Genomic DNA, 18,939 nt, shown 5'->3' with positions numbered 1-18,939 from the left:
ACAAGATTTAAAGCAATTAAAATAATAGAACATATGAAAGACAGAACGGAATACATGTTGATTAATGGAAAACTGACATATTATTTATAGAGTTTTAAATAAAAAAAGCAGAAATTGCATTAAATGGACAAGCCATACACAGGATATTAATATAATATGGTACAAAAAATGCCAGAAAATTAACAAGGTAGACTGCAACCCCAGAAATACAATTATATACAAATATATATAAATGAAATGCAATTCACCAACATAGTTGAAACTATTCCTGTTACTCTTGCACAAATGGTGTCAGTTATTTCATAGAAACTGAGCTTTGTTATTACCCAGTTCTGATTCAGTTGCTGAGACTTTACCTGTTGCATTCCTTGAATTAAAATGAAGTGTTCCTGAAAGGCTTTAAATAGAAGTGACAGGATGCATTTCCGGTCTTTTTGATAGTATCAATGTTCAATCAATGGTATCTTCCTCTTGGACTGGTTTAAAAGACTGGTTTACTTCATTTGTGAAATACCCCTAACATGCCTACTTTAAGCAACTGATGTCTTGATTTGATTTTCACAAATCAGCTTCCTGGTTGGGGGAAGACTAAGGAACTTCTACAACTTCCGGAGGCGCAACCGATTGTGTTGTTATCATGAGCACTGACAGAGAACATCATTAAGGAAGATTTGTCCTAACTGAGACACGTGACAATATCATAACCCTAACATCTCTCTTTGACTTTTAAAGTCAAATCTAATGCTTCATAGCCATTTCAAAAGAGGAAGAAACACAAAAATTCACATTTTACCAGGAAGTTCACACCAAGTATTAACAGGTAAGATGCACTCTTTAGCTCCTGGGTGGCTTGCTAAAACATTGGGTTTTGCACAAGGGTTGAAGGTTTTAAAGGTAATTTTAATGCTCTGGCGTCAGACTTGTATATACAGTTTTTGTCCTCCCCGTGTGCCGTCATTTCCCTTATTTGGTTTTTCCTGTCCCTAATTAGCTCTTCATTTGTTTCCATCTGTGTTTTATTAATAAGCTCGTTTTCTCCAGTGTTCTTAAGCCCTGTTTCCCTGTCTCCAGCGTCCGCTGTCAAATGTCTGTTCCCCATGCTATGTGTGCACATTCATGTCTGTAGTTTAGTCTTTATTTGGATTAATGAAGATTGCTCCCTGTGAACTACTCCGAAAACTCCTCGCTTCCTCATTCCTACACCGTAGCAGTAATTGAATCGTGACAGAACAGTGGACAGAAACAGAAAGTGAGCGGTGCCTCTTCTCACTGTGTTTTCCGTTTTTTAAAAGTGTTTTTAATATCCCATTTGTTTCTCTTCGCTCAAGCCTGCTGGCCGCAGCTTACAAGTGTGCTGGCCATTCCTGAGTCAAGTCCACAGGCAGTTCCCGAGTCAGGCCCGCTGGCTGCAACTTTGTCAAGCATGCTGGCCACTGCAACATAAAGGCAGTTGGCCGCCTAGTTAAGCCATAATCAGAAGAGGAGAAGGCCCTCTTCCTAGCCCGAGAGCGTGCCCCCGAGCTCACTCCAGTGTCGGCTTGAGCCCCCGAGTTTAGCCCACAGAGGGCTCCGGTGCCTATGTCTGGCCAACTGAGGGCCTCGGACCCCGTAATCCTTCTCAATTATTTTTTGTATGTTTTCATGGTACTTCAGAGCAAAAAAAAAAAAAAACGAAAATTATATACAGTAGGAGGGACTGTCTTACGTTCTTGTATTTGCATTGATTGTCCCATTGTGTCTGTTGCTCTGCAAAGGTTAAAATGGTTTATTGGGTTTCTCAAGATACCTATATGTCATCTTTTAAATACTCAAGATGTCATCCTACACAAATATCTCCAACAAAGAGTCGACAAACATTAGAAAAGGGTGGATTATAGAGGATTGATGACTGTTTCCTGTCACACCTGCCCTGCCCATTGTAAAATCACTCCGATTCTCAATCTACTCTTATAATTTCGATGACAATTTTAACTTAATTCAGTGACTGGGTTATGCCAAATGCCCGTGAGCTCCAACTAATTTAGCAAAGAAAAAAATTCTTCAGTTGACAGCCATATCTGAGTTATTAAGATCTTTCAAGTAAGTTTTTACAGAGCAGATGAGAAAGTATGCCTTTTCTTTCTCCTCATAGGAAGTTTCTTTTGTTACCAAACAAACATGAAGAATAAAACCTATTATCAGCTCCAGTAACAGGTTGTCTTGACAAGTTTCTGTCAAATAGATCTTCATAGGAGATGGATGATAAATAATTTATCACAAAAAGTCCAAGCACATAACATATAGAACAGTATTCACTTAAAAAAATAAAGGTTCTTTATTGGAATCTATGGTTCCATGAAGAACCTTTAACATCCATGGAACATTTCAAAGGTCATTATAGTGGAAAAGGGATCTGTAGAGGAATAAGTAAGAACACTAAGAAAACAGAAAAGTTCTTTGGGGAAATTAATGGTTCTATGGCATCATTGCGAAAACCTTGGAACATTTATTTTTTTAAGAATGTAGAAAGTAAGTCAAATTATTATGAATATAATTCAAAGCTGTTTTGAATTTACATGCGTTTACATTTAATGCTAATCTGGTCATTAGTTAAAAAACAATAAAATACGTGTTTATGTTTTTTTTTTAACTTATTGGACTTACAAATGCATGACTGACTATGGAGAACAGCTTCACTTTGGACTAAGCAAAGCAACCATATAAAAGCCATCTGTGCTGGATGTGCACAGAAGAGTATAAGATTATGCTAGTTGCGATAGAGAGAAAGAGAGAGAGAGAGAGGGGAGAGAGAGAGAGAGAGAGAGAGAGAGAGAGAGAGAGAGATCTGCGCGCTGTACTCGCCAGTAAGACTCTGCACGCACCGCGCGCTTTCTATCTGGGAACTTTCAAAAAGGATTCGTTATAAACTCATCACCTTCATGTCGGCTCTGCTGAATATTTCCTCACCGATGCTATGGTTACCTTTATTACGGTATGTACCTTTAGAAAGTTTGTTTGGTCGGACTGCTTCCATGGATCGTTCGATGGCAATCTGAAGGTCTTTTGGCACTGTTGCGCATTTTCTCTTGTTCTCCAGGACAGTTTCTGCGCGATTAACCATTGAAAAAGATCATACAGCGAATATTTGCTCATAAAACAACACATTTTGTGACAGCAACAACTGCGTAATTTGCGTTATTGCTCCATAACATTAGAGTAAACGTGTCTGAGGAACTTTCTGCACATTTGTGTATTTGGGAAGAATGTGAATTGCTCAGAGCCTCGGGCTGAACTGAAAACCAGTACGGGCAAATTCACTTCTTACCTTTCAAAGTGCTCTTCTCTTTGCGCACAAAACAATAGAGGGCCGAGATCATTTTTTTCTTCTTCTAACTATAGAAGTGTCTAGATCTGTCTATAATTGTAAATGTTAGCTTAACTTTGCATCTCTCCAAATATAGAAATATTTCTTGAGAAAATGAAAGGTTCAAATGCAGTAATTTGAAAAGTTGCTTGACTTTAACTGATAAGACAACACTAAAACTTAAACGCAATACTTAAATGTTGTCTAAACATTTTGCTATTGAGTCTTTCCTCCGAGAGCTGGCTGAGATTGGCAGACAATCCCTAAAATAGATAATCCACATAAATCTGTGCTGGAGATGCCAGTGCTTTCAAAGCCCTTTAAGTTTTTCGGAGGGTTAAACTTGCAACTGGAAGTTGCATGGATGTGTTTTTTTTTTCCACTTGTGTTTTGATAGTCCTGTCTGTGTTTGTTTCTGCTTATGTTTCCCTGCTGTGTGTGTGTTGAGGGAAGTCTTGTGCAGACATGCTCCTGAAACAAGCATCTGTCAAATAAAGGATTTGACACGAGGCATCCACTGATGGGGAGGCTAAAGGGTTAATGCAAATCATTTAGATGTACTGGTGAACATGTGTCACAATAAATATGGAACCAGACTGCGGTGAACCTTTGGCACTATTTGAGGACTTTTCTCTAATCTGTATTAAGTCATTATAGAGATTAATAAATCACAAAATCTGAATTTCCTGCTATTTTGATGACTTGTAAAGACAAGTATTTATTCTGAGTGAGAACGGAAGTAAAGGTTTCTTTAGTAAGTGTATGTAAATAAATACTTGACACATTATTTATAAAAAAAATAACAACAACAAAAACGAAATTGCATTTTCTAGATTTGAAGTTGTATCTATTTTCAGAAAACCATCTTAACCAGGCCCGGTGACATTGCACACCTCTTACACAACAGGTGTTTTAGTCCACTTGCTGATAGGAAAACACTTCACATATGTGAATTTCTCAATTATTATGGCTTTGAAATGCTTCCAGGCTCTACAGTAGTCTGAGTTCATCTGCGTAGTGGCTCTGGAAACTGTAGTGGTAAATGTTTGGCCAGTTGCAGTGGATCCTATCTGTCACTTTAAAATGGGAACAGCAAAAAATGTTGGCTGGCCATCAGGGGATCTCATCAACTTTATCATCACAGTCTCTTTTTTTGTTCACCATTTTTAAACTGTGGGAAATTCACAACGCTGACCATATATGGATCTTCTCATTATAGAATTCTTTATGTATGCCCAATCATGCAGATAGATAGAGCATGAAAATATATGTTTCATCTTGATAAACGTGTCTTGGCTGTTTTCATATTTCGAAAAGTGTGCTTCGCTAACCGGTTACAAAGTCTAAACTGTCAGTACACTTCACTGGCAGACCCATAATCAAAATGACAGATGGCAGACAGGCAGAAATACATCATTTATCAAGGCCAGGTTCAAAGAAATTAAGCACTTCTTTGTAACTCTTCATTTTCTTAGTAACTCTTCGTTTTGCATAATATTGATAATTGTACAGAAAACAAAACCTTTAGTTATAGCTAATAATAGCACAACAATACTGCACAGCTTAACAGCACAGAATTTGTAAAAGTGTTTCCATTCTTTTCTGTCACGTTTACCTTATCAGCACAGTATTGATATTGAATGACATGGTACATGGAAGCATGGCATGCTGGGTATTCTAATACTTTCATACTTGTGCTTGTACTTGCACTGTTTGCTAAGTGGCTAGAAGAGCAAATGCTATACCAGAATTTGACTGTGCATTTCCATATGTGGCTGTAGTTTTGCTAATACTGAGAATCCTAAGCAGAGCATAAAAAAAAAAAATTTTCCAGGTGTTAAAAAAAATGATCTGTTGGGTATTTTGGGCTAAAACTCCACAGACACATTCTGGGGACACCAAAGACCAATATTACATCTTGTAAAAAGGGGCATAATAGGTGTCCTTTAAACGTGAAGCCATGGTAGAAATATCCACACTTCTGAGTAGGAAGTAGCTACAGCTTTTGTAGTTTGTATCCTTGACAAAGTGTTGCTGTCAGCTGCCAAACACCCATCTATCAAATTACATTGAAATAACCAACATGATCATGTTACAAACTCCAAGGTGTGTTAATTACACTAACTGTTTGGCAGTGAAACCCAAAAACAAACATTCAGATCTTTTCCTTGTTTGTGAGATCAGCATCTTCTGTTTATGATTTTAAAACTAAGTTACAGACTCATTTTTTACTCTCGCATTTAATTCATTATAATTCTTGTTCTGATTTTAACTTATGTTTTAGTGTGTATATTTAGTATTATTCTTTTTATTTGACCTTTTCTCTTTTGTACAGCACAGTGGTCAACTCTTGTTATGTTTATTTGTGCTTTATTTTTTATTTTGAGTGAAAAAGATATCGTATACAATGTTTTCGGAACCTTTTAAATAACGTTCTAATCATGACTGGACATTATTAAACTCTTAGAATATTAAAAATAAACATTCAAATAATTTTAGAACGTTGCGAGAAATGTTTGATGAAACTTTAAATAATGTTCTAATTCCGACAAGAAAGCTGGACGTTCTTAGAATATCGAGATACTTTACAATCATTTCTAAATAATGTTTCCACTGTTTTTATAACCTAAATATTTTGCCTGGGATGCTGCTTGTGAGACCAAGATGATAACTAGAACTATAAAAGTCTTAAATCTTAAGGAATTTACCCCTTTACTGGTGTTATAATCGCTCTAATAGTGCCGAAAATGAAGGCAAATTTGACATATTTTTCAGTCTTGTCATATTAACTTACACTTGTCATATACCATTCAGTGTGTTGGCCGATAATCAGAACTTACCAAAAACACATGTCGACTGAATGATGTGTGCTGAAGGGAGGCATGACACACACTGCCAAACAGCTGTAATGCGTCCTCTACACTGATCGCTTAGCGAACAACGCACGTCACGAGGCACTGAAAACATGAAATGCTAAGCTAGCTTAGTTCATAAAAACACTGCATGTGAACTAGAGTAAACTAATGCTCACGTGTACGTACTTTGAGCTGATAGTTTACACAGCTTGACTAGCTTTCGATATTGAAAGTCTGAAAACCTTCGACAAAAACCCACCAATAAATCATAACAACTGAAATGTTTGTCTTCTGAACTTAATATGCAAAGTTAGACTGCATCTGCATATGTTTGCTTGTAAGGAAGGCCACCACTTGATGGGTTTTAAACACTGCAGGTCAGGTCTTACATCTCAAAAACATTCAGAACCAAGCCGAGATGAATCCAGATGGAAGTTAGTACAGGGTGCTGGTCAGGAAAGGAGATTGTCCAGATGGGGGGGGGGGTCTATTTTTTTGCTCTTTTAGAGGAACATCTGGAGGCAATTGGACAGCATTAGGGTTTAGACGCTCTTCTCTGAAAATCCTGGGTGGATTTCTTCCGCTGGCATGCTGCCTCCTAAGCCATTCTGAGTCCATCAACTTGGGTAGCTCTTCTGAAACACACAAGAAAGATGTACGGTCGCAGTGTCATGTCCAGTAGATACCATTAGATAACATGTTATTTTGAAAGATGCTTTCAACGTGCCAGTGGATTGCTATCAGACAACACTTTTAAGTGCTTTAACCCTTTTAACCATTGTACTATTTCTATTTCTCCGGTGATATGTATGCATGTTTCAATCTCAAACAATAGCTTAACAGTTCATAATGCGCTTCAATGGAAAACGCTTTCCAAAGCTAAAACCTAACTCCATGTGACTGAAGTATACAAAGTGTATCAGTACAGTATCTGTTCTGTAGTAGACATGTGGCACTGCTCCTCTTACAAACCCAGTCTGTCAGAAAATAACCCTAAGAATGGGAAACTGGTTGTGGACTTTCAGTGTTGGGGAAAGTTACTTTTTTTTACTCACCTGGGTTGAACTTGCTAACAACAAATAAATTAATAACAATAACACTCTTACTGCATTTTTGCTTATTTTTATGGTTGAATTTGACCGTCAAAGGTCATCAGTGAGATTAAATACATAAAGTATATTTGTGTCATTTAACAGATTTAATTATTGCAGGTCTGCATCGTATTCTGAGTTTGCATTTTGCTGTTTTTATTAATTTCTAGGATTACTGAATGAGTTTTTGAGCAAGTGAGATGAATAAATGCATTTTTATATTTAGTCTAGAACTACAATAACCATCATGTTTACACAGCAGAGAGACAATGCCTCCATATCTTATGATTTTTCTCAAGATGAGAAGAGTTCTCAATCAATAAATAAAAAACAAAGTAACTTGCATTATCTATTTGAAAGTGAACCTTTGATATTATGTTGTAAATTTAAAAGTAATGCGTTACTAGCTACTGGAAAAAAAGGAATCATATTACTTTGGTCAAATTACTTGTAATGCACTGTGTATAATCATATATTTACGCAGATGTCTAAATGGATTCGGCTGAAAAGAAACAAATATTTGCTGTAAATATGTCAATATGTCAATACAAACTGGCCATTGTGTGGATTAGTCAATGAATTCTAAAACTGTCCAGTTCATGTTGATCGTGCAAATCCAATATCTGTATTATCTAAGCGTGCCGGACTGAACGGTGTGTTAAATGGTGCATTGGTTGGTGTGAAGGCTGTTGCTAATCTCAGGCCAATCCTCTAGGAGTTAAAAGCTCAGGGAGTTGTAAGCCTCCTTGGCCAGTCTTAGATGATGTGCGTAGGTGGTGAAGAAGCCCCAATGCCGAGGCCACCGACACAGTGCTGTGAGAGATTAACACCTGTCATACATGAACATTCTCTTCTGTAGGTTTGAACTTCAAGTGTAATCGAAAACAAGAAAGAAATATGGATGCAATTGCTTGTTATTTGTTGTATATCACAGCTGTTTGACGGAAAGGTTTGCTGTTGGGAGAACGGGTATGCTGTGCAAAGTCAAAGAAACAAAATTCATTTTTATTCAGACTTCTAGTGACCTTTTGGTTACTGTTCTAAAATGAAGGAAACCATAAGTGTTTATAAGGATTAATCCCGAGGCAAGTGCAGAGCTGTGCATCGAGTGGCCTAAACCAGTTAAAGGAGATCAAGGACCAGATTTTGACGCCTAATGCTCTTGTGTCCTGAACTAAAAGTTCACGGAGCGTGCTGTTTTATGCACTTTAATATTATGTCATTATAAAATATTGACTTGAAAGCCAGGTCTTTTGTTTTCCAGTGAAAACTAAAACAGCTACTAGCAGGCCCATAGCTGGTAAGGTCACAAGACTCAGGTTATATAAAAAGTAATTCCTTTTTGCTGAGATCAAACTGATTGCGGAGGACAGTTTTTTGTGAGAGTCATTTGTGTGTAAGTGAAAAGGAATTTCTTGATGTAGTTTCTGAGGTAATTTACTTCTAAGGCGATGGACTTGTGAGCTCTTAAACAATGCTTGCTTGTTTAGCATTTAGCCAAGGAGGTTGTTGGGCTGTTATCTGTTGCCCTCACTGCATCTATTTTGGCTGATGAGGAGCATCGCCAGATTAAAAAGGACCCAGGGTGATTTAAAAACAATATCCCTCTGAATCGCTGAAGATCAGTCCACTCCTAGAGCTATGAATCTGTCCAAACCTGAAATACAATGTGATAACCTTAAATATTCTGAATGTGTTGCATAATTTTTATTTAGCCCAAAGAAATGACGACGTGCCGTTCATCGTGCAAACATAGTTATCAGCACTGCACAAAAATTAGACTAAGTCTTAGCAAAAATGGAAAATGGCTGAACGGTTAAGCTTGTACTGTACGCGCTCACCAGCTAATCATCACGATTTGTGTTTCGAACTTGATGCCACTTGAAAAGTCTTATCTTGTCCTGGACTTTTCACAATTGTTCCAAGCACGCAGACAGCTTTTCTCTTCTCTGACCTAGTTTAAATGCATTAGGGCGTCAACAAATTTGGGCATTGCTAAGAAAGCAACCCAGAGTCCATTAACTGCCCTATCAGCTGACTAGGCCAATCACATGAACTTATCGTGTCATTCCAGGCGCTTAAAACAGTCTGGTGTGGTTTGGCTGGGAGCTTGTGAGTGAACTGCCACCCAGGGAAATGGTCAAAATCATTCACTACTTTCATGTCATGCTCAATTTGGGTCAGACGTGAGAGTTTGTGTATAAGTGATTTATCCCCCAGGTGGGCATGTGGCACCCTTACGAAAGGAAAATATATTTACCAATATATTTCTTAAAATATATTGTGATATATTGTAATATATTATTTACCCTTTTTATTTTCTAATATTTTATATTTTTGAATACATTTAATAATATATTGATGATACATATATTATATAATATATTGCAAAATATACAAATGATTGCTGCTTTCAATATATTGCAATATATTGGAAAAAAATAAATATATATAAGAATGTATGCTAATATATTACATGATATTTTCCAATATACTGCAATATATTTTTGTTTCATAAGGGCAGACACCATTTTTCTCCAGTTTAATTGTATTAAGGGAATCATTGCGGCCCACTGTGAGTTTGGGCACTTCACTGAGTTTGGCTTTTGCTTTGTTATTTCAGTTGTTTATAACGAACAATGTTGTAACCCCTTTTCATTTTTATCAGAAAATTATATAATGTCTGTTATTGTGCGTTAATCATATTCAACAAAATAACTTAGAAAGCAGCCTTAAATATGTTCTTAATTGTCTTTAAAAAATAGAATTACACTTAGTTTACTCAAAATAGTAATGTTACTTTGTGAAAGTGCTTTTTGCTGTCTTTTCACTTTCTTTTTAAAAAGGAAAATGGCATTGCAAACTCCTATAGCAAGCTCAATAGCCTTATTTTATATTGCACATAAATCCTGAATCCTTGCACACAAAAGTTTATATAAAACAGCATAAAAATAGGCCAAGAGTCTTCTGAAGTCATCCACTATATGGGGAATATTTATCAAAATGTATTCAAAACCTTTCTATCTGCTGCATCTCTTGATTCTCTTTCGCGCCAGCACAACTTTGTACTGGTGCAATTTATTAAACAGCTTTTATTTTCGTTAGTTCCTCACAATTAGCTAATATGACTTCAGAAAAGTTAGAATAAAATGTATTAGACATACTGTAAGATCTAGTTCTCTGGTGGGTTTTGTGTGTGTGTGTGTGTGTGTGTGTTTTGGAGCCATCATTGCATGCTGCATCAATATTCTTCAAATGCAGCCCCCCCCCCAACGTACAGCTAGCATGGAGATTTACACTGAATGAAAGTGTGAGCAATTCCATATTAGCATTGCCATACTGCAACTTTTTACTTAGAAATGGTGAAGCACTTGGTTCAGTGTCTCAGGCTGATCTGCAATCATTTGTGATGTTAGAAGAATCTCCCCCTACCAAACCTCTATTTGGCACCTTCCTGAAGACAAACGTTTAAGCTGCTGTTCATCCAGGAAGAAACATGAATGCACATCTGTGCTCCTGTGAGACGTGAACTTCCTGCATTTATGCAACATGACAGAACAAGGCACATAAAGAAACATGTCATGGTCTTAGAGATTTTAAACGTGTTTGAGAGGAAAGCTCTCGGAAAGGCCCTCTGCATGGATCAGACCTTAAACTCTTGTTAGTTTAGTGAGGGATCGCATTAGCCGTGCTTCCTAGAAGGTCTCCGACAATGTTTGCAGCACATGAAGAAACACAGCTAAGTATTTGAGCGTAGTTAAGAGGATGTGAAGGATTATCTATTCAAACATGGTCGAAAGAGATTCAAGTGCATGTGCTTCTCTCACATCATTTGTTGTGTTATAAATAACACTTCAAGCGAACCAAGTTGAACTTTAATGTGACCGAGTTGCTCATAATAGGTAAATTTTGGAAGCTTAATGTAGAAGAACCCTTTTAAAACCTTGCTGGACATATACAAACATAGCCAAGCATTTGATCGCACTTAAGAGGATGAAAAAGATTATCTGTTCAACCCTGGTCTGGAGCTCCAAGTAAATTTCCACCCCGTGTTCACCTGAATGAACCCAAATGGTGAGAATAATTGATGTTCATTCCAGTATCTTGCACTTTTGTGTACTTTTCCCCAGAGGCTATGCATTTATGGGGTATAAGATGGAAATTGTGTTGACAAAGACGAAGCATTTCAAATTGATGTTTTTCTGTTCTCAATTAAAGTGCACATGGGAATGTTGCACAATTAAATTCATATAAACATTACAACAAAATCGTAACCAATACACATACATTCTCACAGGCTCTCTGGGATGGTCATGTGACTCTTGCTTCAGTATGAGCACAGCACATTTTTGGTTTCAGGCAACAGTTGTTTGTTTTTGTGCAATGTTTTATTTTCTGACTTTCTTTTATTCTGCTCATGTGGCAGTTAAAATTACATAATTTTTTCTTTTTCTTTTTTATATGATTTCTTTCATTAAAATCAAATTAATGTATTATATTTAAGTTCATTTGTTTTGTTTTTGTAGATTTATGGTACTAAATTATATGAATGGAATAGTTAATTAAAAAAAATAAGGAAAAGGTGAAACTAAAAAGTAAAAAAGTGAAACAAAAACATTTATTATTATGAAAAATGAATTAAAACATTTTAGATGAAATGTACTGTAGGTTTTACAAAACATGTTTTAGTTATTAGCATGTTAATATCTTTAGTTTTGTTCCAAATTTGAGGCTGATATCGCAAAAAAGTTAAATTATTAAGATTTTGTTAGGGCACAGTACAAAACGTTTCCACAAGATAAAAAACACTTGAAGTTCATTCTGTTCACTCTGAGTTATTTTTCACTGGAAATATTTTTTTCTGGACCAGCTTTTCACATCATGTCCTTTTTGTGTGTGTGTGTGTGTGTTCACATAGCAAATGCCAAAACATTTTGTATCATTAAGATACAGTAAACAAACAAACAAAAAAAACTAAAAAACTTTATTTTGGTCAAGATTGACCAGAGACAAAAATTACAGAAAAACACCAGAGGGTTGATAACAAACCCCAAAATACTCTGTCACAGGCCTGTTTACATTTTAGGAGGCTGTTATGGTGTATTTAGTTTTGGCCTTATTTTGATTCTTAGCAGATTTACTGCCTGAGAATTTAGTGCAAATTTGATCACTTTGTGTCTTGTTAAATGCCCTGCAAATGTAGATTGGATTTGGTTTATCAAATTTAGATTATTAGCACACCTTGGAATTAAGCTGATTCCCTTGCAAAATTCTTTACTACAGATTATATATTTAATACAATTATTCAGTCACTACTTCAGTAATGTGGTTGTTGTGAACTCAGCAACTGCACAGGCAGAAAAAATGAATCTATAAAGGCAATGAAACGGAATAATTTTCGACACCACTGCCTGTAAGGTGACTTTGTCATGCCGTTCCTCTTTTTAAGTGCCAATCGTGTAATTTGCGGCATCACCCCTGCCAAAAATCGAAATTAGTGATGCTTATTGACCGATAATGAGGACGGAGTGATTAACAGTCTCCTCTGGGCAGTGTGGGTCTGATTCACACTCCCTCATTCACCTGTGCCTTTCAGACATCAAGATTTCAATCTCTTAAACAATAAAGGTCAGTGTTGCTAGTACGCAAAGACAACTGGCTGCAAACTTGTGACATCAATGAAAAATTTGATAATTTTCTGTAAAATCCAGTTGAACTAATCTGAACTCTGTGTCAAATGATAAGAGATCAAACATTCCTACAGAACAAGAGGTATTTTGTGTCCGTTTTCGTCATTAAAGTCTAATTTAAAACCAATCGTTTATATAACAAACCAAGAATCCCATGACACTATCAACCATCATGCCAAGACCAAACCCTGCAGTTCTTCGAAGGCAAGACATGTGGCCCGGGGCAGCGTAAAGATTAGGAAGCACACTGCATATTAATTTTCATCTCACACTTATGCCAAATGGTCCTTTGATGTAGCAGCTGTAACCCTTGATTGTCTGCAGCACGTCTGTCTTTGTGCATCAGTGTCATCATTAGTCTTCAGTTCCTACACTTTGCACTGTAGTCTGTAGTTTTGACCGCTCTAGATGTTTTGCAGCGGCCACAATAGCTTGCATTCTCTCGTTAAATCAGTTTGATTTCAGCTGATCCCAAAATGCACGGTTGAGACGTTGTCAGTGTCTGGTTATTCAGGAAGACCTGAGAAGAATGTCTAGTTACGAGTTAAGAAAAATAATTCGTATCCTTGTCATACCAGGAAAGTGACGAATCTGATGATTGCCAAGTGAGGCCTGCCGCTTGCATACTGTTGAAGAGAAAATTGAGAAGCTGTTAACTGTAATTGTTAGTTTTAAAGTAACCACACAAGATTATGGTAGGCCACAACTCTTACCTTATTTAGCATGGAAATCTGCACTAAATATCACCAACAGCTCACAGAGGACGGACCTTCTTACTTGAAGCAATGTGGAAAAATGCACTATTGTGTTAAAAGAATACAGTAGTTTACCCAAAATGGAAAAAATATTAATATTGTTTCTGACTTAAATTTAGATTTGACCATTTTTAGGTTACCTTTTGCAGTGAAATTAGCATTACATGTGTTACAGTATTTCTTTATCCTTATTAATGTTATAAAAAACATCTGTTCATGTTAGCTTAGGTCTATCACATAATAGTAAAACACATTTTCATTTTAATAATGTCTTGGTAGATTTTAATAATGTATCGGAAGGTTTTGAAATTAACACTAGTTAAGATTAATAAACAAGTGTTTTTCATTGTATTTTCATTTTCATTCACTGATAGTGTACAGTAACTAACTGTTACTAGAAAAATCAAGAAATGTGCTGCTAGTTTTTTCCATGCTTTTACAATAAATCCTTCAAGAGGACCCAAAACGACTATAAAGTATCAAAAAAGTCTCATAAAAGTTGACTTGTACGCTGTATGTTTTAATGAACAAATCGAAATGTAAGTGGTTCTTGAAAAGCTGTAGTCCCTATTAATTATAATTGCATGGGGAAAAAGTTTAAGTACAGAAATAAAAGTTACACAGATGAATAAGTGATGTATTTTTTTCTTGAATCCAGTTAAAATAATATTTTATACTATCATGATATGGTGTACTCAAATGATGCTCCAATGATTTAGCAGACTCTGCTTTTGCACTTTGTGGTTTCTGTTTCATGCTATTGTGCTCCGCCATGAAACAGAACGTACACCGTGCCAAATAGATGTGCCAGGAGCTCAAATAAATATGCCAAAAGGGAGGCCACAAACACGCTCATGTGCATGTCACTGCAGGCCATCTTTTACCGCACACCCATTAACTGTGTGCCTTGATGGCATGCAGATATTCTGGAGAAGTGCCACCGCTTATTGTCATGCAACAATGAGCTTCATGAGAATTCAGTGCTGTCACAAGGCCAAAAAAAAAGAAAAAAAAGAAAGTTGATTGCTTTTGTTTGCTATATATTTATAGATTTATATTTTATAAATCCGTCTTCTGTTTCTCCACAGATCTTACAGGTGAATCTAGTGATGTCCATCTTGCTGTACGTGATGTTCCTCATGTACCTCTATGGTATCTCAGCTTCTACGATGGACACGCAGCGGCCCACGCAGGACCCTATCAACACACTCATCATAAAGCTCCTGCAGGCTGACATCAGTCGCAGCCGACAGAAGCAGGATGACGTGCTCCCTTCCTACACCTTAAACCCACCCTCAGTGACGGATTACAAGGAGAACATCAGTGACCAGTCCATGACGGACATCTCGACAGAGCTTCTGCGTCAGCACAAACGTTACAACTCGCCCCGTGTGCTTCTCAGCGACCGGCCTCCGCTGCAGCCGCCACCGCTCTACCTCATGGATGACTTCGTCAGCAACCAGGATGGCAGCGGTGCCAACAAGACTCGGCAGAAGCGCAACACTGAGCACAAGAGCTACAGGGGCGAGTTTTCAGTATGCGACAGCGTCAGCCTGTGGGTGACGGACAGGACCACTGCTGTGGACATCAAGGGACAAGTGGTCAAGATTTTGGGGTCTGTCAATGCAGGACGCACAAACATCAAGCAGTACTTTTACGAGACGAGATGTGACACCGGCAAGTCCCAAAAGGGCAGCTGTCGGGGTATCGACGAGAAGCACTGGAACTCACAGTGCAAAACCTCGCAGACTTTTGTGCGTGCTCTCACTCAGGATGAATCGTCGGTGGGATGGCGCTGGATACGAATAGACACCTCGTGCGTCTGCGCGCTCTCACGCAAACACCGCAGGACGTGAAAAACACCTCAGCCGCTTCTCCACTGTCTTTTTTATGTTCCCTGGGGGGAGGGCTGTAAATATATAAATATAAATTATTATTTAAGTTATATGGAATGCATATAGTTTATACATGTCTATGTATAATGTATAAATATACTTGTTATTTATTTAAGTTGTTTGCAAAAAAAAGAAAAAAAGAGAGACTTACAATAATATGCAATGCCGCTAAGCTACAGGAGCATTGCATGCTGAATTGTGCCTTGCTCACGTATCAGAGTCAAAGGACACATCACTCCACTAGACCTGGACCTTGGGAACAGTTGCAATGGAAAACACAGATCACTCAATATCATATTAACTTCAGTATTGTTCATGAAAACCAGTTTTTCTACTGAAACAGGCTGCCAGTATATCCTCTTCGTGTCTGGGAAAACGAGTCACAGTTGGGATGTTGTCATATTTTGTTTGGAAATGTGTAAACATACAGTATATGTGTATCAAAACTGCATGAAATACCTAAGAAGTATATATTTTTCTAAGCACTCCTATTAGTGGTTTAAAGATGCAGAAACTTGTGCTTGTGTAGGAGTCACTCCTAGCAGAACATATGAACCAAAAAGTGACGGTTTAGTGATACACAATCTGGGAAGTATTTTGAATTCTAGATGGCCTTCTGAAAATGTTTAACATCATTTTAGAAATTGAATTGAGTGCATTCCAACATAGCCGCAATGAAGTGGGAACGACAACATCCATGTATTGACTTTGAAGAGTCCAATCATGAAATTATTGCTCACCATCGTGTAGCTCAGTAGCCCTGAAGAAGCTCCTCAGCAAATGGAGGATCAAAGACTCCTCCCACTAGCCATGCCCTTTTCTGAAGCCCTGCCCAGTCTACCAGAAACAACCAGAAATAAGCTTACTACACTTTTAGTCTCTTTTCGATCACCTGCCATGATCAGTAGCAACTTGACCACCTTAAAGAATGAAGCCAGCACACATAAGAGCAGCATGTAAACAAAATGGGCCGTCGCTAATGACAATGCAGTGTTACACAGAGGTAAAGCTGCCTTAAGACGATGTGCATACTTGCAGAGCTGGGATTTGAACATGTAATCTCCCCCTTAATAGGGTTTCCCTCTTGTCAGACTCTTCTTAGGAGATAAGCATTTCGCCGGTGCGCTGCGGCTAAAAAAAGGCCTGCTGTACATTTATATAAAGAAACTTGCTCATCGCTAGTCAGGAGATACTAAGGTGAAGATTAGCAGATACTAAGATTTGCAATATGCAATGACTTTTTGCATGGATCATGAATCAGCCTCTTGAACAAATTAACATGATTTGTACTCCTTCACATTAAATATGATATCAAGACAACACGTTTGTCAGCAAAGCGTATAAGAGAATGTAGGCAGCATTTGAGGCCATTTTAAGAGCATTTTTAAAAGGCCAGGCAGATGCGGCTCGGCTTTTGTTCAGGCTTATTTTGGTGACGTATGACCCAGGTCACCTTTGATTGGACAAGCCGTCCAAGTAGCCATAAGAATCCAAAATATACCACCTACATATCATATTTACTTTTGTACCGGCATATAAAACTTGCAGGTTAAGCCAGGATGGGGCCCAAACCCATTACTACATCAAGTGAAGTGCCAAGACTTCGTCCTCCAAGGTCTGAGCATAAAGCTTTATTAGCATGAAATTGCATTATATTGCGACTATAAAAAGATCAGCATAAAAAAGTGTTTTATTGCTTTTTAATGCTTCACGGGTTGCTGGATTAAAGGCAATTTTTACATTTTTTTGTGGCTGACGACTCTGTTCGTGACCTGATATTCAGTGCTTGTATTGGATGGGAGGTTGTGAAACAGAGAAACAGGGTATGGGCTCAGATTTGAAACCACAGACCACCAAGTATACAACACACCTTTTTCAATCTCTGATTACGTCCCGCTTCAGTATGGCCCTCTGCGGAAAAACAGGATAAAAGCTGAACACAGGAACTCCATTTTCCAAGGATGCTGTTGGGAATTGGCCCACACAGTTGTCCAAATGAATTGCCTTTTCTGTAAAACACATTATTACACTGGAACATGAGGATCCCTAAATGATTTTGACTTCTTGGATGACATTCACCGAAACATTCCCATGTATTTTATGCTGTCTTGAAAATCCCTGCTGGTGTCATGCATACTGTGTAGGATTCTTGCTGCTTTAAACCACTACAACTACCCTTATAATGGACCAATGGCCATTGCCGAAACCCAAGGACAAGGACTCTTTTATGATGAAATGAAACTGTGCCAAAACACAACAAACTATATTTAAGGACTACATGCTTCTTAATAATATTCAGACATGAATGTTATCACTGGTATGTCAAAAAATCAGATTGCAAGACAAATCCCTATTTTAGTAAAGAAGAAAGATGGTCATTGTTTAGTGAAGTAGTTTGTTTTGGCTGTACCTATAACCCATTGTTTGTATTTTTATTTAATGTTTTTTGAAAGAGAGACTTTTCCCATAATGGCAGTGTTTCTCAAAATGTCTTTCTCGTGCTGATACTTGAAGGAGTGCTGTTTATCTGGCCTACAACATCCTCCTCTTTTCGCTGCAAGGGCAGTCTGTGTGAGATTTGTCTGAATAAAGGTTTTTTAATCTTACTACTGATTACGTCCTTTTGGGAATCTACTTGAATAGTGTTATTTGTAGGAAGTAATGTCGCTCTTTGTATGTTAAACATGTCAATCACAGAATATCGGAAAAGAACCCAAAAACCTTTCCCAGCCCCAAATCTTGAGATGATCGGTGTGTGTGTTTCTAATCAAACATTGATGGTCTCTTCAGAACCCAAGTAACCATGGGAAGGCGCAGAGGACTAAACAACCTTCAGTGAGTAAATACATTAGTTTGCCAGAGACCACAGGAAGAAAATAGCTCTGGTCAATGGTTAATTAACATATAATCCTCTTGCGGTGTATTCTTAAGAGCAAAGCCTGAGACTGAGTGATCTTGAAAAATCACTGCTGAAAAAGAGTTCAATGAGGTGAAAGGACAAGCAAATGAGGCTAACAAAAATAAGTGTTTGTTTAAATGTCAATATCAGAGTCAATCTTGTGAGAGTAATTGTGATTGTCAGATACAGTGACCTTATTTGACCATTTGGATATTAATTACCTATTAAAAATGGGTGAATGTTAGTGCATTAGATAAAAATGCAAGGGGCATCTGTGCTCAAACAATAATGGCTTTTAATTAGCCGGTGTTCTGATGGTTTTTAGTGGATGTTTAAAGTAATTTCTCCTCAAAATCACACAAGTGTAGTTCATGTTAATTGTGGATATTGCAAAATCAGGAAGTGTTAATA

General features: G+C 37.5%; 1 protein-coding gene across 1 annotated transcript; it reads left to right on the top strand.

The window, feature by feature from the left end:
- The first annotated feature begins 2,821 nt into the window (after positions 1-2,821).
- On the top strand, positions 2,822-18,235 carry ntf3 (neurotrophin 3). Its single transcript, XM_052553996.1, has 2 exons — positions 2,822-2,971; positions 14,823-18,235. Exons 1-2 carry the CDS (start codon positions 2,954-2,956, stop codon positions 15,588-15,590), a joined length of 786 nt encoding a protein of 261 aa, XP_052409956.1. The 5' UTR covers positions 2,822-2,953; the 3' UTR covers positions 15,591-18,235.
- Positions 18,236-18,939: the final 704 nt, after the last annotated feature.

Source organism: Carassius gibelio, chromosome B4, assembly GCF_023724105.1.
Source record: "Carassius gibelio isolate Cgi1373 ecotype wild population from Czech Republic chromosome B4, carGib1.2-hapl.c, whole genome shotgun sequence".
Taxonomy (NCBI): domain Eukaryota; kingdom Metazoa; phylum Chordata; class Actinopteri; order Cypriniformes; family Cyprinidae; genus Carassius; species Carassius gibelio.
Note: the sequence above shows the minus strand (reverse complement) of the source record. Positions and strands in the feature narration are given on the sequence as shown.